The sequence below is a fragment of the Aulonocara stuartgranti genome, assembly GCF_965226115.1.
Source record: "Aulonocara stuartgranti genome assembly, chromosome: 15".
NCBI lineage: Eukaryota > Metazoa > Chordata > Actinopteri > Cichliformes > Cichlidae > Aulonocara > Aulonocara stuartgranti.
In genome coordinates, this window is record NC_138951.1 from 34,978,641 (window position 1) to 35,001,380 (window position 22,740).

At 38.9% G+C, this 22,740-nt stretch overlaps 1 protein-coding gene across 1 annotated transcript in view; it reads right to left on the reverse strand.

Moving 5' to 3' along the window:
• The window catches only part of LOC309689745 (E3 ubiquitin-protein ligase rnf213-alpha-like), a 79,012-nt gene that overhangs the window by 26,341 nt on the left and 29,931 nt on the right, over nt 1–22,740 (reverse strand). The window contains exons 24-39 of the mRNA XM_082506366.1: nt 14,762–14,899; nt 14,281–14,433; nt 12,953–14,189; nt 10,606–10,790; nt 10,297–10,452; nt 6,539–10,153; nt 5,813–5,943; nt 4,234–4,329; nt 4,012–4,133; nt 3,687–3,800; nt 3,526–3,575; nt 2,852–3,002; nt 1,739–1,874; nt 1,313–1,498; nt 274–398; nt 8–168 (exon numbers count right to left, since the gene is read on the reverse strand). Coding sequence (XP_082362492.1) covers nt 8–168; nt 274–398; nt 1,313–1,498; nt 1,739–1,874; nt 2,852–3,002; nt 3,526–3,575; nt 3,687–3,800; nt 4,012–4,133; nt 4,234–4,329; nt 5,813–5,943; nt 6,539–10,153; nt 10,297–10,452; nt 10,606–10,790; nt 12,953–14,189; nt 14,281–14,433; nt 14,762–14,899 — 6,756 coding nt within the window. The remainder of the gene's footprint in view (nt 1–7; nt 169–273; nt 399–1,312; nt 1,499–1,738; nt 1,875–2,851; nt 3,003–3,525; nt 3,576–3,686; nt 3,801–4,011; nt 4,134–4,233; nt 4,330–5,812; nt 5,944–6,538; nt 10,154–10,296; nt 10,453–10,605; nt 10,791–12,952; nt 14,190–14,280; nt 14,434–14,761; nt 14,900–22,740) is intronic.

Genomic DNA, 22,740 nt, shown 5'->3' on the forward strand with positions numbered 1-22,740 from the left:
ATCTCACCTCTAATTTTTCATCTGATGCCACTTTCATGGTCATGGAAACAAAATCCTGCAGGTACTTTTTGAAAAATTCTTTTTTCAATTTTTCATTCACATTTTTTGCCATGTAAGTGCCAAGTGGAGTTTTCAAGAACAAATCATGGAAATCCCCAAACGAATGCTCTGTAAGAAAAATTTAAAAAGGTAAGAGTTCCATTAATATATTAGGATTCAATTTAAAAAAAGGTTTAAACTAACAATTAAAGCACAACTTCAAGGCATATTTACTTTGATGTTTTGATTGTCTTGCTTGCATCATGAGCCCATCTAGGAAGTCTTTGATCCACCAACTGAATGGCATGCGGCAGCACATGGTGTGGCCACCTGTGATGTGGCTTTGTACCATTAATACTCTGTAAAAGTAAGAGGGCCAAGATTAAATTTTTTTTTACAAATGCTATTTTTAAATAGATGATGTGCCAGAAAATTAACCACTTTGACAAGAGTAATTTTACCACTGATCATTTAAAAAGACTGTCCCTTACAAAACCCCAAAGTCACACAATTTGCACTGAATACACTGACCAGCTACTTAATTAGTTACAATTGTTCAGCTGCTCATTAACTTTCTAATCAGCCAAAGACAGTAACTCAGTGCATTTAGACAAAACAACCTGATCATCAATTGGTATTTTAAAACATAATCATTGCTAGGGTTGCATCTCTGAACACAAACACATCAAATCTTAAAGCAGGTGGGCTTCTAAAGCTGCAGAAGACAACACTGGATACAATTCCTGTTAGCTAAGAACAAGAAAGTGAGGCTACCATTTGTATGAACTTGCCAAAGCTGGAGAGTGTCAAATTCTTCTATTGCACCCTTATGGATCCATCCTACTTTGTATCAATAGTTCCAGCTGCTGCTGGTGTAATGGTGTGGGAGATATCCTTTGGCCAAACCATGGGCCCCTTAGTACCAACTACATGTAATTTAAAGACCATAGCCTACGTATTACAGGTGACAATGTTCATTCCTTTGTGATGACAGTGTACCCATCTGATGGCTGCTTTGCACTATGTCACAAAGATCAAATCATCACAAACTGGTTTCTTGAGCATAAGAAAGAATTCTCTGCACTCAAATGACCTCCACAGTTACCAAATTTCAATCCAATAGATGTGGGAGATTGACATCAGAGATGTGCAACCAACAAATTTTCATCAACTGTGTGATGCTATCATATCAATATGCACAAGAATTAGGCAGTTCTGAAGGCAAAGGGGTCCAATCTGATATGAGCAAATACCATAACCAAAAGATACCTACTTGTTTTCCACCCTCACATACGGCACACTGAGCATCTCTTTGTTCCCAAAAATTTCAAGCCAGAGATTCCTGATATCTTCTTCATCATCCAAGAGAAGGTCCATATTGCAGTCTCGGTCAATGATTGAGACCAAGTAGGCCAGAAGTGGAGTGACAACCGCTTGGATTTTCCTCCACAGTGTGTGTCTGAAAGAAATATTCATGCAACTCTCATAAAATCAGCCTGACATCTGTTGATATCAACCCAGGGTTACAGGTGAAACTAGTAATTGTTGTGTCTTGTTTGGAGTTGTGTATTTTACATTTGACATAAAATGTATTTCAATAAATGATGAATGAGTGATTTAATGAAATACACCCCCCCCCCCCCCCCGGCAAAAAAAAGAGAAAAAAGTATGGCATGAGGCAAATGTTACAGAAACTTACAGAAATGTCCCTCCTTCTTGAAGAGAAATGACATTAGATGCCTCATTCAGGACCCAGCTTTTTGGATTGGGGATGTTGACCTCATAATCCTTTAACAGTGAGTGAAGACGCTTCCTCACAATTTCTGCAAACACTCCTTGAAAACAAAATTAATTTATGTCATCACATTTTTTCATCAAAATGCATTTTGGCTGCAGTTTCATTGTAGCTGTCCATAACACTGACCCTACTGCGAGGTAAATATGAATCTGTGAGTTTTGTTTGAAACTTGTGTCTTAAGTTGCCATGTAAAACGGGCTGACTGTTAGCTGCGATTAGCCGCTAACTTAGCCTAGTATGTTTGCTTAGCTCATGTCCTGCTCTGTACTCATGTATTTAGCAAATGTTAATATTGCTGACAGAGTATGTAACAGTATGCAAATCGGCATTTAGCAGGGTTATTTAATTCAGTAGGAGGACACAGAGGTCTTTGCTGGCAGGCCAGAGAGGTCCCTTCTGTTTTTCTTATGTGTTAACGTGAGAATATGTGAATACAGCAACTGTGAGTGCTGCTGCTGTGCCTTGCTGGTGGCCTTGACCCAGTTTCCCCGACTAGCCCCTTGAACTGCCTGGAGCCATGAGTACTGTTGTTTGCACGTGCTTTTATTTTAGTGCTTGGCAACAAGTGAAGCGGCCATGTTGTTTTAGGTCCCAACGCACCCGAGCCACGACTCAGGCCTGCAACAAGGTGTTTGTTAATACAGAAAGACTGTTGCAGTTAAGGTGTGTGTGTTGGTGAGAGTGTGTGTGGGCCCACCATATTATTTAATTATTTGGTTACAGTTGATATTAGATACCTTACCTTTTGTGTTATTGGAGCTAATCATTACTAAAGTGGAGTTGAATTTATAATTGACCTGCTTGTCTGTGGTTCATTTCCATATAGTCTATTTTATTGCACATTTCATGTCACAAGCATCAAAAAGGGAGTATCAGTAGTAAGTAACAAGAGGAACCCAGGACCCCTCTCAATAGAATGTGGGACGGGTGTTAAGATAAGATAAGATAAGATAACCTTTATTAGTCCCACACGTGGGAAATTTGTTTTGTTACATTTACATCATTATTTTCTACCTTGAGTATAATTTCCATCCAGAAGAGTGAGCAGATTTTCAACCCTCTTGGTGCTAAATTCTCCACTGTCCACTTCATCTCTCAGCATGCTCACTGCACTCTGCACACAACTTCTCACCAGATCTGTAGTATCAAATACATCTTCCAAAACCTGAAAAAAATTATTACAAAATAATTGTGAATTATTATTAATAAGAAAATGAATAGTAATGATTAACACACACAACATTTAAACCACTGCTTACTGCTATCACAGCATTCTCAGAAGAGTAACTGTCAAGTGGGTGGGATATATTAGTCAACCAGTGAGACTGTCTTACATAACTCAGAATCAAAGATTTTCTGACAGATGCAGCTGTTTGAATTCAAAAAAACATTAAAAAAAAATTCAATTTTTTTTCCCATATTGATATCATTGTAATATTTTAAATATCATCACTGGATATTGGATTGGATTTGATTTTATCTATTTCAGCACTGACAAATATGTTTAGTAGTTACACTGAATAAGCCTGGTACCACTGATTAAAAGTACTGAAAAAAGAAGACAATAAATGTAAAAGAGGGAAAGTGGTAATAAATATTAAACCTTCTCAGAGATGAATAAACTGTCCTTTGGTCGTGTGGAAATACCGATATTCTATCAAGGTTTAAATGTGGTAAATAACACTTACAGTGGATTCAGCTATTTGTGGTACACCGGTGTAATCTTCTGTCTCCATGGCTTGGAAAAAAAGAATTATTATTATTATTATTATTATTATTATTATTATTATTATTATTATTAGTAGTAGTATACAAAATATTCCACAGGAAAAAAAAATTGGTGATTTACCCTCAGGTGGATCTTCAAAAAGATCACTGATGCGTTGGTTTTTCAAAGAAAGAACATCTGAAACAAACTCTTTTGATCTTCTGAGATCATCGATGTGAACAGATCTCCAAGGACCTGAAAAGGTATGAATAAGAAAGACACAGTTAACTGTTGTCCTCTGTGAACACTCAGTTTTTTGATGTTGACATTTAATGTGTTACATAACACATTAAACATGAAACATGTTTATTAAAATATATATTAACATTAAAACATCACAAATTTGCTGACATGAAATAAAACCTTTGCTTTGCGTGTGTGTGTGTCTGTGTGTGGCAGGACTAACCGCCTTGAAAACCAACATAGGTCGTCCCACCCTCCATTCGAGGTAGCTTGATGACAAAGTACACAAACGTCTTCATGTCATCAGTAGTGTCATACTTGTTTATTTCATTGAAGCATGAATATCTTTGAAATTCAAACAAGAAAGTAAAAGAGAAAATTAGAAATTTTGCACTAATGTTAGCAAATTAAATAAAAGTCATTATTGGATGATCTTCCTGCTCACTTGGCTGAAGAAAGAATATTCCTTCTGTGGGAGCCTTCATCATACTCCGCTTGGATAATAAGCACTTTGTCTGCAAGTGTTGAGCCCAGAAATTCCCTAGTATTGAGACATATATTAAAACATATATTTGAATAAACACAACAATAACTAAGTGGTATGTGGATCCATGCATCTACTCACTATAATAGACACTAGGGGTGCAACAATACTCGTATCGATATTGAACCGTTTGATACAGTGCTTTCGGTTTGCTACACATATGTATCGAACAATACAAATTTTTTAATTTATTTGATCAACTTTTCTTCTGACGATGCTGTCTGTGTTGAGAGCTCAGTGGATCTGCGTTCGACTACTCCGCCTAGGCTGCACTGTCGAGCGCAGATCCACTGAGTGCAGCGCAAGCTAGCAAGACAGAAGTTAAGCTCTCCTTGCAACATGGGAAATTGAACCTCCCCCACCCTCATTCAGATGTGGCCTTTGGAACTATTTTGGTCTTCATGTGAAGTATGACCCTGAAGTTAAGCGCGTCACGGACAAAAGTAAAACAGTATGTCGGATGCGCCACGCAATGCTCAATTACATTCAATTCAATTCAATTCAATTCAATTTTATTTATATAGCGCCAAATCACAACAAAAGTCGCCTCAAGGCACTTCATAGATACAGAGAAAAACCCAACAATCATATGACCCCCTATGAGCAAGCACTTTGGCGACAGTGGGAAGGAAAAACTCCCTTTTAACAGGAAGAAACCTCCGGCAGAACCAGGCTCAGGGAGGGGCGGCCATCTGCTGCGACCGGTTGGGTGGGAACTACTGCGTTAGCACAGTTAGCTCGTTGACGCCGTCCAGCCCCACGCACGGGGCGATCCGTGGTAGCTCGTTAACGGAGATTTGCCGTGTTGTGGCTTTAACGTCATTTCAAAGAGATTAACGCTGACAGCACTAGTGGGAACACAACGAATATGACTGCAAATTTACTCCAACATCATCCTAGTGCAAAGACAAGTGGAAGCAGACAAAAACAACAAGCACGCATGCTACAAACTTTTACCCGAGTCATTTAGACAGCCGTTAGCACATGATTCTCCTTATGGGGACCTGATATGTTTAACATGTTGCTGAGAATATAGCCCAGAAGAAGCGTATAGTATAGCTTTTATTTTTTGAAAAAGCCATTTCTCTTTAATAAACTCTCTTTTCCAAAGATGAGTATTTCTCGATCAGATATATTTATTATTTTATCCCTTTGTTGTTTCAGCAACATTAAATTTAAAAAATGTACGTTTGAGTTAAAATATATATTTCTAATTTTAATAAATGACAAATTAAAAAAGCATGAACATTTTCTTGTATCGAAAAAATATCAAACCGTGACACCAAAGTATCGAACCGAACCGAACCTTGAATGTTATGTATCGTTGCACCCCTAATAGACACCATTAATTTTAATTGATTATAATAAGAAAGATCACAAGATATAAAAGCACAAGGGTGTAAAAAAAAAAGACAGGTGATCAGTTTAATTAAAATGAACACCAGCAGATGATTTATTTATTTATATTATGAATGCATACCTGATTTTCTTGAGGAAAGAGTACTCAGTATCAAACTGCTGGAGTGATAGCAGCTGTACAGCATCCAGCTGTATCTGGTTCTGCAGCTGTTGAGTGTCTGTTGCAGTGAGCAGCCTGGAAAAGGTTGTAACCTTGAGAATAGAAAAGAACCAAGAATGACAAAATGACAAAAAAAGACAAGCCACATTTTGTGTATTTTCATGTCTCCTTCATGTGTCATTATATGTAATTAATAAAGCATTCCACAAACTTTTTGGTATTGTTTATACACAGTTTCAGGTTTTCCTCACATTTAGTTAGCCACGTGAAATTCTAACTGTCTTTTAACAAAACCAAATAAGAATTATACTGAAGCCTTAAAAAAATCTTAACTAGTGCTTCTACTTTCCATGATAATATGAAAGAATGAAAAAGCAAACTTGAAAAACCGTTAGCAGAAATAGTGTGAGAAATTAAGAGTATATTAAGTAAAAACTAGTTGTAATATGAAGAACATATTTTTCTTTAAAAACTTACTCTCAGTGCAAATAAAGAGTCCTGACATCAACCTGACATCAACACCCAACATATGCCCATAATGACACTTAATATTCCTTCTTTTGAACTAAAAATTATAGCAGTTTCAACGGGCCTAGAATTCAAGACAGATTATCAATACTTGGTTTAAACAAGTTACAAAGTTATTCGGTTGCTGTGTAATATTTGAAAGCAAACAAAAAAAATTACCTCAGTGAATAAGAAGTGTGACTGTTCAGGCTGCTGGGTGTGATACACAATGTAGTCTCCCAGTGAACTGTGCATTGCTTCTTTAACAAACTCTTGCATTAAATGCTCTCGTTCCTCATCAGGCAGTTTGGATTTTTCCAAACGAACCACTGAGTCCAGAGTGGCACAGTTGAGCAGAATGTCTTTGGCTTGGTTCAGAGTGACCTGAGCATCAGTCTTAGTACTCTCACGCTCTGTTACTTGCATGACCACAGAGGAACAAGTGTCTGAGTGGTAGCCGATGAACACATCACTTGGATCATACTCCTTTTCTGAGGAGTAACTACTTAAGGAGACAAAATCATTAACCCATTCCTCCAGTTGTCTGGCAATCATCTTCTGTTCCTCTGTGAGGACAGTGTTGATGTCAAGGTAGTGTTTCTCCAACCTGTTAATGAGTGGTATTGGAAACTGCTCATAAACCACTTCCTTCTCTTCAATGACGATGAGCCTGAACTTTTGGTGAACTCTGCATTTCACACGATGTGTTCCTAAACCAAGATCAACATATTTTTGACCTCCGAGGGTCACATAGTACTGATTTAGAGCATCGTACAGACTTTCATACAGATTTTGAAGGTTGAGAAGCACAACTGTCTGTCCTGTCTCCATGCACACTTTGACACGGTTTATGTTCCTGCAAATCTGTGTGTATTCCTGATCCTTTGGGAAACTTGACCCAAAGATTATCTCTGGGCGAATTTGATGACCATTCTTAATTTCGTTGTTCTCATGACAATGACAAAGTTTCTGATTCGGATGAGAGCAGAATATCTTTTGGAGAATCTGAAGAGCAGCAAAGTTTTTTGTGAGTACTAAAAGGTAACGACTTTCCTCCATTTTGGAAGCTGGACAGATGCTTTGGTCAACCATATCAATAGTTGTGATATTAGTATTGGAAAAGTCAGTTCCGACTTCTCTGCTGAATGTGTCAATTACATCAACATCATCTTTTCCGCTAAAGTTTCGCAGGACTGCTCCGGTGATCTGATCTGCAGTAGGACGCTTATTAGACGTTTTGGTAATTGAAAATAACATTTTTATCAGACTGTAGAAATCTCGCAGACCAAAAAATCCTTTGCCTTTCTTGCATATTGTCATATATGCTTTTGCAAATGGCTCAAAGAGACGATTAATATTTTCAAGAACATGTTGATCAGAGGAGCAGATTCCTGTGGCACTTTTGATGAGCTCTTGTTTATTTAAATCTCCACGGGACACAAAAATTCCACGATTCATCTTGGCAGGATCCAGTGCCCAGTTGGAAATTCCAATGAACCCAACCCTTTTATGAGGTTTTGGCTCATCATCAACACAACCCTCTTCCAGTAATGGGTGCAGTGCTTTCAGTGGCATTTTCGGGGAATCCTCAGCCAATCCAATCTCATCAAGAACAACTACTGAAATATATTCATCCAGGTTTTTGCTTTCTTGAAAGCGGGCACATTGCTTGAATGTATTGATGATTCCTTCAGGAGTTGAATGAGGGCTACACTGGAAAGACACCAGATGTATTTGCTTGAGCTTTTTGTAGAGGTCAGAATGTGATGTAGGACCCTGCATTGCGTCCGCAACTAGAGTTTTAGACAGTGATTTGGAGCTTCCTGGTTTTCCAACAATAAAAAGGGGAATTCTCAGCTCAATGCAGACCACCATCATGAAAAAGTTCTCTTTCAAAGCCTCATTTCTGGCTATTGTCTCAGCCATGGGTACACCATTGAGCAGGAGGTCCTGCATGAGTTGAATTTCCTTCATTATTCTCTGTGGTTTATACTCAGGAAGAATTTGGCTGATAGTTTTCAGATATTTGTTTTTGCTCTCCAAACAGGACTGATAGCACACTCCAGTAGCCATCAAGAGTGACCAGATTACTCTGTCACTAGCAGGTAGTTTTTTTTGTCTGTGTGATTGCTGCTGTAAAAAGGCTTTTAGAGCTTCAGCAAACATTGGGTGATTTTTGTGGAACCACAGAAATACTTGCATGCAACGTTCAACATCTCTCAGACTGACAAAGCTGCATTCATCTTTCCTCTCTCTCATGAACTTTTGCGATGACGATAACACTTTAATTATTGTTGGGATATAGTTTTTGTCAATCGCGCTGGCCTTCACCTGTCTTTGTACTATTTGTTCAATGTACATTTGCTCTGTTGTGTCATTGAGCTGTCCAAAATCCCAAACAAGAGGTATCATGCTGGGTGGTAACACATGAACACGATACACAAGCTGGCGGAGAGGGATGGAGCCAAGTCTGTCTTCAGTCTCCTCAGCCCGAACCCGGTAACCCAGTCCTGATGCTTCCAGCCGCTTGATCATCTGGTCTGTATGTTTTCTGTAAGGATTGCAGGCTGCAATTATCTGTAAGCCTGTATTAGAGCCAAGCTCTTCTCCCTGCACTGAATTATCACAAAGGACCTCCTTGATGCTACTGATGGCTTCTGTGGTGTTTGCCTCATCAAAGAAAAGAACTGAGTCAAGATCATGATTCTCTTTATTGGTCCTTGCAAGAGTTTCAGCTTCCTTCACTTTCTCATAAATCATTTCTGATGTAGTTCCTCCATGAACTTTGACCAGTTTCATGTTTTCTGCTGGTGCTCCACATCTTCTTAGTTCACACATAAATTTTATCAGCCTTGTTTTACCGCATCCTGTCTCCCCCATTATGATGACAGGAATGCCACACCTGAATCTCATATGAATTGCCATCATTTTGAGGATATTGTCAGTGGTCAGTTCATATGTTTCATCAGGATCTGTTGGCCACTTGATGCCAAGCACACTGCACAGATGCTCAATCTTGTCAGCTCTAGAAAGCTGATCAAAGTCTGCATTGAAAGGAACTCTCTGATGTTTTAAGCCATTGTACAGCTGTTGAGTCATGATGTTCTTCTTAATCACTTCTTCTGTCAAAGGATTTACTGCATCAACCCCTTTCTGATTATTGGGCCTAAGGTGAAATCCAATGAATGTCATGGACATGTGGTCATCATTAAAAAAGATGTATGGATGTGGCTCTGATTCCCACCTTTTTCTAATGAGGAATGGAGCTAAATCTTTTTCTTTTAGTCCACTGATGTCAATGTGTTGCTTCCCTGGGCTCTGGTCAGTGATGCATAGTGATGGTGTTGCAAAGTCTTTGGACATCAAGATCATGAACTCAACCACAAAGTTTTTGAACCCACAAAGAGTGTCTCCAACCAACTCAAATTTACAGAAATCTGAATTCTCACAGTCTTTCAACTGAAGATTAAGAAACCACACAAAGTTACGCAGCTCTGCCCATGATGGATCGATTATACCACAATAGATTAAGAGTATCTGAAGACACTTTGCATGAGTCCCTTCAATGCCTCGGTAAGTAAAGTTGTCAAGACTGTCATTGTTGTGAAAACGTGTGAGGTACTGGTATGGTCTTTGATAAGCTTCACTCCTGAAACATTCATCATCCATGAGGGGGCCATCACAGTCCATGTCTGGATTTTGCTCTTTCTGCATTTCCAAAGTCATAACCTCTTTTGGTGGACGGCAAAACACCTTTGGGAAAACATCCAAGAATGCAAAGTTTTCCTTTCGTCCCTAAAAGTATATAAATATATAATTAAGTTTAGAACATTCAGGTCTATTCTCAATCTTAATATCATCTTCTCCTACAAGCTGCAAATCGCAAGTTCAGCAATTATCTGTATATAAACTGTACAAGCAGTAAAATCTCCACTCACTGATTTGGTGGCACATCTGTTCTGATCATTTGTGGTTTCTAGTAATTCAATGATATATAAGTGGTTCTGGCTGCAGTGCCACATCTGTCCATCTGAATCCATCAGGTACCGCAAAAAGAATAGCTTGAATATCAGCTCATTCAGGCCTTTTTGCACCTATAAACAACGTATGAGGAAAAAAAATCGGTATTACTAGATAAAGCAATTTATGACTAGCTAAGGGATTCTCAAAGAATCAAAATTTAGATTTAAATTGAATAATTTCATAAATAATAGCACTTTTACTATGGCTACTTAAAAATTACTTACCGAAGATGTGACATCAAAGTGAAACACCTTAATATCATTTTGTTGTGGTGTGTCATACAAAAACTGAAGAATCTTGTTATCATCAACCTCATATTCAGTTAGTCTGATGCACTTCTTAAATGGCATTCCTTGTGTGGCACATTTCTTTAGCTTTTCATACAGTCTTTGGACATACAGTGACTTGCCTAAAATGGTAGAATAACAATCTATTAACTGGTTGACAGAAATCATGTCAATAATTGTATTTTTCACACAACGCAAGATACAATTCAGTACCCTGTTTTCTATATACAGTGGGGCAAAAAAGTATTTAGTCAGCCACCGATTGTGCAAGTTCCCCCACTTAAAATGATGACAGAGGTCAGTAATTTGCACCAGAGGTACACTTCAACTGTGAGAGACAGAATGTGAAAAAAAAATCCATGAATCCACATGGTAGGATTTGTAAAGAATTTATTCGTAAATCAGGGTGGAAAATAAGTATTTGGTCAATAACAAAAATACAACTCAATACTTTGTAACATAACCTTTGTTGGCAATAACAGAGGTCAAACGTTTACTATAGGTCTTTACCAGGTTTGCACACACAGTAGCTGGTATTTTGGCCCATTCCTCCATGCAGATCTTCTCGAGAGCAGTGATGTTTTGGGGCTGTCGCCGAGCAACACGGACTTTCAACTCCCGCCACAGATTTTTTATGGGGTTGAGGTCTGGAGACTGGCTAGGCCACTCCAGGACTTTCAAATGCTTCTTACGGAGCCACTCCTTTGTTGCCCGGGCGGTGTGTTTTGGATCATTGTCATGTTGGAAGACCCAGCCTCGTTTCATCTTCAAAGTTCTCACTGATGGAAGGTGTTGGCTCAAAATCTCACGATACATGGCCCCATTCATTCTGTCCTTAACACGGATCAGTCGTCCTGTCCCCTTGGCAGAAAAACAGCCCCATAGCATGATGTTTCCACCCCCATGCTTCACAGTAGGTATGGTGTTCTTGGGATGCAACTCAGTATTCTTCTTCCTCCAAACACGACGAGTTGAGTTTATACCAAAAAGTTCTACTTTGGTTTCATCTGACCACATGACATTCTCCCAATCCTCTGCTGTATCATCCATGTGCTCTCTGGCAAACTTCAGACGGGCCTGGACATGCACTGGCTTCAGCAGCGGAACACGTCTGGCACTGCGGGATTTGATTCCCTGCCGTTGTAGTGTGTTACTGATGGTGACCTTTGTTACTTTGGTCCCAGCTCTCTGCAGGTCATTCACCAGGTCCCCCCGTGTGGTTCTGGGATCTTTGCTCACCGTTCTCATGATCATTTTGACCCCACGGGATGAGATCTTGCGTGGAGCCCCAGATCGAGGGAGATTATCAGCGGTCTTGTATGTCTTCCATTTTCTGATGATTGCTCCCACAGTTGATTTTTTCACACCAAGCTGCTTGCCTATTGTAGATTCACTCTTCCCAGTCTGGTGCAGGTCTACAATACTTTTCCTGGTGTCCTTCGAAAGCTCTTTGGTCTTGGCCATGGCGGAGTTTGGAGTCTGACTGTTTGAGGCTGTGGACAGGTGTCTTTTATACAGATGATGGGTTCAAACAGGTGCCATTCATACAGGTAACGAGTGGGAGACAGAAAAGCTTCTTACAGAAGACGTTACAGGTCTGTGAGAGCCAGAGATTTTCCTTGTTTGAGGTGACCAAATACTTATTTTCCACCCTAATTTATGAATAAATTCTTTACAAATCCTACCATGTGAATTCATGGATTTTTTTTTCACATTCTGTCTCTCACAGTTGAAGTGTACCTCTGGTGCAAATTACTGACCTCTGTCATCATTTTAAGTGGGGGAACTTGCACAATCGGTGGCTGACTAAATACTTTTTTGCCCCACTGTAAATACTGCAAACTTATAATATTTATTGTAAAACGTATTTCAAAGATATTTGCACTTGTTGTCAGTATTAAAGTAACTGCTAAGCATTACTGGACCTTTTAAAGTAAAATAACTGAAATCTGAAAGTTGCTGTATGCTGTGTAAATAACTATGTTATTAAATTACAACAAACATGCTTTAAGATGGATTTTAAAGGAGTGTACCACTTTAACAAAATTACATGGGGTTCCCTAAAAAATATGTGATAAAGGAACTACATATTGTCTTTATCTATAGTAGATGATATTGCAAAATGCATGAATAAAACCTTATTAAAGTCTGGATTAAAGCTTTTAGAGCAAATTTATGCATAAACGTAAAAAGAGATGTATTTTTTAAGGTTTTATTGATGTCCTATCTTAACAATTATTTTACATAATGGATTGATGGAGAGAAAGTCACATTTAAAACTCACCAACTCCTGCACGACTGGAAGCAACAATACCCAGAGAATGGCCACCTTTGAACATGGCGTTCTTGTAATCTGAGGTAACGATGTAATGAAGGGACAAGTACTGCTGGATCTTTTCCAGTGGCTCTTGTGGCACAAAGTCTGTTTTGTACTGACTGAAGGCAGTAGGGATATAAGTGTGCTCTCTATCAGAGCTGCAAAAGATCACTAGCCTGTAATCCTTTTTATGGGAATGCAGTTTCTGAAAACACTTTTCCATTGCACAGCTAACATCATAGGAAAGCTGGTCTGCCCACAGCATTGTGTAAATCTTCTGGCCAGTGTCACCTGATGTGAGGCATCTTCTCAGGAAAAGCTCTACTTGTTCATAAGATGTTGAAGGGGTACACAAAAGCACTTCATCATAAGTTGGCAATGGCTCAAAGTCACTGGTCATGTACAAGCAGATACTTGAAGTCAGGATCTCATCATGTTGGCAGATTATGAGATTAGGTTGTTTTGACTTTAGGCCTTTTGGAAACTCCCTTCTGAGTGAATGGTCTTTCGTCTCTGAGAGTACCGGTTCATCTTCCAACTCATTCTGATTTCGGTTTTCTGTCATCAACTGCAAGAGACGTCCTAAACTCCTAATGTCTAGTAAGTCATGGAAAAATATTTCCTTGTTTTTCATGTAGCCATTCCACAACTCCTCCAACTCTTTCAATCCAAGAGCCTTGTCTGCTTCATCTGCTGAGTCACTGTCATGTGCAAAATGACTAACACTGGGTGACGATGGCTCACTGTGTTCATTATCCCTTTTGCCATATTGGTTATAAAACCTTCTCCAAATACTCCGGACATCTGATGTTGTGCAGTTTGCTTTGATAAAAGAAAGCATCATCAGCGCTTTGTCTTCGAGTTCTGCATTCATGTTTGTTGGAATCAGAACACTGCACAAGTAGAATATTTGTTCTGCTGTGAAGTAGTTTAAGTAGTAGTGGTTAAATCTCTGTGTGTCCATGAAGTTTTGCCAGTCATCAAGAAACATCTCCATCTTCTTGGATAGAGCCGTAAGCTGTTCAACTAAGTTTCCATTTACTTGGAAGCCACACAGGGTCTTGCAAAACCTAATTTCCATAATGATACATGGGTCACTCTGAGTTTTACAAAAAATCTTAGCTTCCCAACACCTGAAAAGTGGGTTCCCTGCAGTGTGAAGGTCTACGAATGCTTTGGCAAATCTTTGGATGTTTTCAAACACCTGAATATGAAGAAGAAATTAGATTACAGGTGACATAAAAATATAAGCTATTGTTAAAACATCAATGTAGCAAATGATAACAAAATCATACCTCAGTGAAGCGCTCCACTTCGCTCTGATTTTGTTGCTTTTTTCCAGACATAAGCATAAGTTTATTTTGCAGTTCTTTCAGGTCCTCATAGGTATATGTCATGTTTGCATGTCCATCCTCAATTTGCAAGGTCAGTGAATTCTCTAAAGTAATCTAAAAAGGGAAAAATAAAAAATGATTACTGTAGAAGTGTGTTTGTCCTTCGACCGAGAAACTATGATTCCATGCACATACGCACATTAGTACAGTGAAAGGTTAACAGGAAAATCAGCTTAAAGGGGAACTTATCTAAAAAATTTATTGTTCAACTATGTTTGTTTTTTAGAATTTATATACATAATACTCAAATAAAATTACAAAGAAATTCACATAAAAGGTGACACTAACTACTACAAGAAAAAGTTTTACAATGTTTTATTGTAAAACTATTTTTTATTTATTTTGAAATTATAAAACACTGACATGTAATTCATTTGTGTACCTTTTTCTGGTTTTGTGTCTTGATAAAATATATTCCCCTTTCATTGATGGATGTAGCCAGAGACAGAGATGAAAATTCAACAGATCCATGGCTTTCTCTAACAGTTGTTAACCAGTCCAGGTGGCGTGAAGTATCCCGCTGAAATGAGACATCAAACAAAACAATTTATGTATTTCTAGGTGGACTAAATGTTTTTATAAATGTCCAATAAAATAATTGAAGATGAGTTAATTGGAAATATGTGTTCCAGACTACGGACATGGTAAATCAAAAGAGATAACCCGAGCATATCACAGACTGTAGTTTTTCTTTTTATATACTTGGTTTGTGGCAGTGGTTTAGTAATTATTTTGCTGTATACTGACTTCCAAATAAATCCTTTTATTGAGAAGGCTTCCTTCCCAAAATAATTCCTTAATAGACACAACTTTAAATTTGTGTAATCTACATTATTTAGATTTGCTATTTGACTGCTCCCACTCCTGATGAAGGTGAGGATGAGTAGTATTGTAGCCACTTTGGCATTCAGAATCAGTTAGGTAATAAGAGTGTTATTGTGCCACATTAAAATATATTTGGCAAACCTGGAGCGTAGTCCAAAATGTGGTTGTTTTTCTGTTGAATATTTTAAGTTCCTTCTTCATTTTTATTCAACAGCAGTTTTAGTTTATATTTTATTTGTTTGTTATGTCCAGTGGTTAATATTGAATTTATACACAACTTACAAACTTACTGCCTTAGGAACTACTTTAGTATAAAGTTTAGAAAGTTCTTATAGATCCTGGTGGTCCTGCTCATAAGCATTTTTTCCTTAAAGGCATTTATTGAGTTTTAATCTTTACAATAACACCACCATAAAACAAAACAAAACAAACCCAAACCAAAACAAAACAGACAAAACAAACAACTCAGCTCAAGGATACAAATAAATAAATAGAAAATTAAGACACTTTGATGTTGAGACACAATTAGCAATACTCATATGCAGAGATGGGCAGGAACGCGTTACAAGTAACGCGTTATTGCCCATCAGATGTAACGCGTTACTGCCCAGATTACTTTTTTCAGGTAACGAGTAAAGTAAGGAATTACTCTTGCAAAAACGGTAATTAGATTACCGTTACTTTCCCGTAGGAACGCTGCATTACTGCGTTACTAAAACCATGATTTTTTTGCAACGTTCGTGGCAACAGCTGTGTGCAGATCAACAATGGATCATATATCGAGTGCGGGAGAGAGTATGAGCGTGCAGCGTTTAAAGCGTGGAAGTACTGACCTTACTTTGAGTTTGATTCCATAAAAAGTGACAAAAACATTAGTGTCCGTTGTGCGTGGGAAGAAAACTTCTTTTTACAGCAAAAAACCCCCTAAACTTCCAAGCAAGCACCGGGAGTGCGCTACCACGTAATGGGAAATTCACAGAGAAACTCGTGGATTCTTCAACTGACCGCTGCGGCACACCTGCACCAGGGCAAACCTCCGCCTACGCCAGCGGTCCCCAACCTTTTTTGCGCCACGGACCGGTTTATGCCCGACAATATTTTCATGGACCGGCCTTTAAGGTGTCGCGGATAAATACAACAAAATAAAACTAGTACCGGTACCAAAAAAAAGAAGATTTATTCATAACACACATGAAAAGACCCAGGAAAAACGATAACAAAATAACGCTGAAAACCGATAAAAACCCTGAAAACTATACATTTCACACCTGAGCCTCAACTCTCGCGGCCCGGTACCAAACGACTTACGGCCTGGTACCGGTCTGAGGCCCGGGGGTTGGGGACCGCTGGCCTACGCCACTCCTGCTTTACAGGTGAAAATAGAGCAAAAGGACCGCTAGTCTTTGATGTTATTTATTTTCTGCTGTGTTTTACTTGCATCTATTTGAAAGAGTGAGTGTAAACACAAAAACAAAAAATTATGTGCTGGAATGTGCAGAAAATAAGTTTAAATGTTAAACAAATTTCTTCCAGTCAGAGAATGTTGCATATAATTACCAGTGTTGGGACTAACGCGTTATTAAGTAACGCGTTACAGTAGCTACGTTATTATTGTGGTAACGAGCACGGTAACTAGTTATTATGCCAAAATCAGGAACACGTTAGTCGTTACTGGGCTTTAGATAGGGTCGTTACTCGTTACTTCGTGTGGTGGCTATCGCGGAGCTTCCACAGATTCAGTAACATTAGCAAGTGGTGGAGGCCAGCAGGTGGATGAAGGAAAGGGGACGCAGAAGGAAAAGAGACCCGAGGCGGCCGCCGGTCCAAGTGTGAACTGAACTTCAGGTAAGAAGTTATGACCTGCAGTCTCTCTGGGTCAGATATAAACCAAGTTTAGGTGGAGTTTATTTTCGTTATTCTGACTTTTTCCGTACTGCGTGCTAGCTAGCATGACGGAGTTTCTATACAGCTGGGTGGGTGCTATGAAGTTAATGATGTTGAACTTTATTTTGTTCATAAGTTATTAGAGTTGCCAACCGTCCCGTCTGGTATTCAGAGAAAATATTACGCGTTTCTTATTGAGGTGAAAAGGAACAGTTTGTCCCGTAATTCAGCTACAATGAAAAAGGCACAAAGCTGGAGTTATTCTGTGTCTTTGCTGCACAGCTGCCTCTTCTTCTTTCATTCTCCCCCCTCCCTCTCCCGTTTCTACTTCAGTCATGAAAACTGATCAGTGATCAGCTGATCGGCTCTTGTTTGTTTATCGCCCACTTTGCGCCGAAAGAGGAAACCAGCGGATGTCGCGCTAAACAACAGCAAGGCAAGGCAAGGCAAGGCAAGTTTATTTGTATAGCACAATTCAACAACAAGGTGATTCAAAGTGCTTTACAGAGACATTAGAAACAAGAACAAATAAAAAGCATGATTTAAAATTGATTAAAACAAGCAAATAAACTAACTAACTAATTAACAAACAAACAAACAAACAAACAAACAAACAAAACAGTATATAAAATCAAAACAGATAAAATCAGAACAGTAGATAAAATCAGTAGTTAAATGTAAGTTTTGAAATTTAAGCTTAAAGTGTGGATTTGGTGCTTTATTCAAATGCAGCTGAGAACAGGTGAGGCTTCAACCTGGATTTAAATAAACTGAGTGTTTCAGCTGATCTGAGGCTTTCTGGGAGTTTGTTCCAGATATAAGGAGCATAAAAGCTGAATGCAGCTTCTCCGTGTCTGGTTCTGACTCTGGGAACTGATAAAAGACCGGATCCAGATGACCTGAGGGATCTGGAAGGTTCATACTGGGTCAGGAGGTCATTGATGTATTTTGGTCCTAAACCATTCAGAGCTTTATAGGCCAGCATCAGAACTTTAAAGTCTATCCTCTGACGGACAGGCAGCCAGTGTAAGGACCTCAGAGCTGGACTGATGTGGTCCACTTTTTTGGTCTTAGTGAGGACTCGAGCAGCAGAGTTCTGAATGAGCTGTAGTTGTCTGACTGATTTTTTAGGTAGACCTGTAAAGATGCTGTTACAGTAATCAAGCCTACTAAAGATGAATGCATGGACTAGTTTTTCCAGGTCCTGTTGAGACATCAGATCTTTTATCCTTGATATATTCTTGAGGTGATAGTAAGCTGACTTTGTTATTGTCTTAATGTGTTTTTCTAAGTTTAGGTCTGCATCCATCACTACACCCAAATTTCTCGCCTGGTTTGTGGTTTTTAGATGTATAGATTGAAGTTCTCTGGTGACCTGTAATCGTTTTTCTTTGGCGCCAAAGACTATTACCTCAGTTTTGTTTTTGTTTAGCTGGAGAAAATTGTGGCACAACCAGTCATTGATTTCCTCAATGCATTTACCAAGAGCCTGTACAGGGCCTCGGTCTCCTGGTGACATTGTGATATATATTTGTGTGTCATCTGCATAGCTGTGATAGTTTATTTTGTTGTTGTTTATAATCTGTGCCAGTGGGAGCATGTAGATGTTAAACAGAAGGGGTCCCAAGATGGAACCTTGGGGAACTCCACATGTGGTACTTGTCTGCTCAGATGTGAAGTTACCTATTGATTTTTTCTGTATTTCCTGTTTTCTAAGTATGTTTTGAACCAGTTTAGTACAGTTCCTGAAAGACCTGTCCAGTTCTCCAGTCGTTTGAGTAATATGTTGTGGTCAACTGTATCAAATGCTGCACTGAGATCCAGTAAAACTAGGACTGACATTTTTCCACTGTCTGTATTCAGACATATGTCATTAAACACTTTGGTCAGAGCAGTTTCAGTGCTGTGGTTCTGTCTAAAACCTGACTGGAAGGCATCGTAGCAATTATTCTGTTTTAAGAAGTAACTGAGCTGTTGAGAAACTGCTTTTTCAATGATCTTACTTAAAAACGGGAGATTTGAGATCGGCCTGTAGTTGTTCATTTGTGTCTTGTCAAGATTGTCCTTTTTCAGTATAGGTTTGATTACAGCAGTTTTTAGTGATTCTGGAAACACACCTGATAATAAAGAAAAGTTGACGATCTGTAACAGGTCTGACTCTAAAGTCTTTGAGACCTTTTTGAAAAAACTTGTTGGCAGGACATCTAAACAGCAGGAGGAGGAGTTCAGTTGACCTAAGATGTCCTCCAGGTCTTTGCTGTTAATAGGTTGAAACTGTTTCATGGTGTTTAAACAGTTTTTTGGTGGACACAGTACATATCCTGGATCTGCTGTTGATGTACCAATTGCTTGTCTAATTTTTTGGATTTTTTCAGTGAAGAATTTGGCAAAGTCATTGCAGGCCATGGTCGAATGAAGTTCAGCTGCCACTGACACAGGAGGGTTTGTTAGCCTGTCAACTGTAGAAAATAAGACCCGAGCATTATGGCTGTTTTTAGTGATGATGTCAGAGAAGTAGGACCTCCTTGCATTCCTCAGTTGTAAATTATAATTGTGAAGTTTCTCTTTATAAATGTCATAATGAACCTGGAGGTTTGTTTTTCTCCATCTGTGCTCAGCTTTCCTACACTCTCTTTTTTCATTTTTCACCAGTGTGGAGTTTCTCCATGGAGACTTTTTCCTTCCAGAGATAACCTTCACCTTAATGGGAGCAATAGTGTCCATTACATTTAACATGTTAGCATTGAAGCTATTGACGAGCTCATTGACTGACCCTCTGGGCAGGTCAGGTGTTAATGGGAAGACCTGGTTAAAAATTGCACTACTGTGTTCAGTTATACACCGTTTTGTGATCACTGTTGTTGATATATTTGTGTGGGCTGAGATTTTACTTTCAAAGAAAACACAGTAATGATCAGACAGGCCCACATCAGACACAGTAACCTTTGAAATGCTCAGGCCTTTGGAGATCAGTAGGTCAAGAGTGTGTCCTCTATTATGTGTGGCCTCTGTTACATGCTGAGTCAGCCCAAAGTTGCCCAGAGTGTTACTCAGGTCTTTAGTCCCTTTGTCCTGAGGGTTGTCCACATGAATGTTAAAATCCCCAACAATAATTACACAGTCAAAATCAACACAGATCACAGACAGCAGTTCACTGAGGTCATTAAAAAAGTCTGTGCAGTATTTGGGAGGCCTGTAAACATTAAGAAACACAACTTTGGATGGGGCCTTCAGCTGTAAAGCCACATATTCAAAAGACTGAAAACTTCCAGGAGATAGCTGCTTACATTGAAATGATTCATTAAATAAGACAGCAACCCCTCCTCCTCTCCTGCTCCCCCTGACCTCACTGATAAAACTGTAGTTAGGAGGGGTCGTCTCGATGAGAACAGCTCCACTGTTACTTTGGTCCAACCAAGTTTCAGTTAAAAACATAAAATCAAGGCTGTGCTCAGTGATTAAATCATTAATTAAAAATGTTTTCCCAGCTAGAGATCTAATGTTTAATAAAGCCAACTTAAGTGTTTTAGAGGTAATTACTCTAAAACAGCAGCACGTTTGATCAGCTGTTGTTAGAATTTATTAAATATTAATTTCTAGTATCAGCTGATGTTTGCTGGAGCCACAGCTGTAAAAAAGCTGCTGGTCATGATATGGTTTGGTTATCTGGTGAGAGGGAAACATGAAGATGAAACCAGGAGATGTCCTTACTGGATCATCAGAGCTGAACAGGTGATGGAGAAACAGGTTTACCTTTTAGGTGACATGAATGAGTTGAAGGGAAGTTATGAACTGTTTCTGAGAGACAAATAACCCCAGGATCCTTTTTTAGGTAACTGACAGCTGGTAACTGTGCAGGGGCGGGTCTAGCAAAGTGTTGCCAGGGGGGCAGGTAGGACATTAACAGGGAGAGGGGGGCACAAAGAAATATTTTTCTTTCTTATTCTCATTTAAAATGTCTAGCTTTTAAAAAATAATTATCTGAATCTTACAACAAACGATTGATAGATTGATGCATATATACCATCAAAACAGTGTTCATCACTGTCACAACAGTGTTTGTTTTCATTCAAAGGCTTTATAATTTTTCCTATAATGGTGGGCCGGTCTCTAGTCAAAATTCCCGGGACGATTTTCTGTCCCAGTCCAGCTCTGTATGCAGCTCATCTGCAGTCTGGTGTTGCCTACATCTTCCTATTCAGAAGGCAGAATTTCCGAGTTCTGAGTACAATCGAAAGCACCACGACTGCAGTTTTTGTGTTGGATGTAAAAGGCGCACATGACGCCGTGACGTAGGCTAGAATCATGGCAACAGTCAATGACGGTCCAGGCGTGGGATTTCTCTCATGGAAATATGCACATTATCTTTTCCTTTCTATTGGTAGGTGGCACAGTGCACTTGTGGCAAGTAAGCAAGCTAGAAGACTGGCAAAGTTATGGAAGAAACACATTAACAAGAGAATTCTGAGTAAAACCAAAGTTACTTTCCCTAGTAACTAGTTAGTTTGAAAGTAACGAGTAACTTGAAGTAACAGAGTTACTTTTGAGAGAAGTAACTAGTAATGTAACTAAGTTACTATTTTAAAGTAACTTACCCAACACTGATAATTACATTTTTGCTTGATGCATAAAGTTAAAAGGTTAAAACTAATAAACAAGTTTTAAAAAGAGACTTTTCCATTTGATTACATTTTGTATGATGGATTATGCAGAAAAAGTAGAATTGTGCTGAAAGATCTATCGCTTCATCACCTATTCAGGTTGTAGATCGTGTTTTTAAAAAGTAACTAAGTAACTAAGTAATTAATTACTTTTGAAAATAAGTAATCAGTAAAGTAACTGGATTACTTTTTTGGGGAAGTAATCGGTAATTAGTTACTGATTACTTTTTTCAAGTAACTTGAACCAACACTGCTCATATGTAAAATAGCAGTGACATGCTTGTATTATACCAGGGACCGTGAGAAAATAGCAGAAATATCCAAGCCGGCACACGCCACAAATGGGTCCCATATTTTATGAAACTTCTTGTCCTTACTATGTAACTTGCATCTTAGGAAATCTAGTGACACATACTCCAGTACAGTCCGGTGCCACTGAGTCTTAGATGGGGTCGTGTTCGTGATCCAGTTCAAAAGGACACATTTCCTTGCACAGAAAGTTAACAGCCCATAGAACTGCTTTCCAAACTTCCCCCTGATTTGGTCATTCGCCACTCCGAGTAGCATACAGAATGGATTGCATTCAGTGTCAGTGGTGAAGATCTTATCCAGTTCATGCTTTATGACAAACCAAAATTGTATTTTCTGGCAGGACCATAGACAGTGCGTGAGGTTGCCCACCTCTATTTTACTTTTAGGGCACAGCGGAGAAAGGTCTGAATTGTATTTATGGTGTTGAGAAGGTGATATGTGAGCTATGTGTAGAATTTTAATTTGGCTTGCCTTTACTTTATTACAGATGCTCGTCACTAATCTCAATATGCAATTCCTTTTCCCAAGTCCTCTTCAAATAAGTTGTGTCCATGACCCCAAACTCTGTTAACAGGCCATAATTTTCTTTATAAAAGTTCTGAGGTTTGGCTGAAATAAGGTTTTGGCTTTTCACAGTTAGAGAGGGTTTGATTATTACGCATTGTTGTAGCCCTTTGGA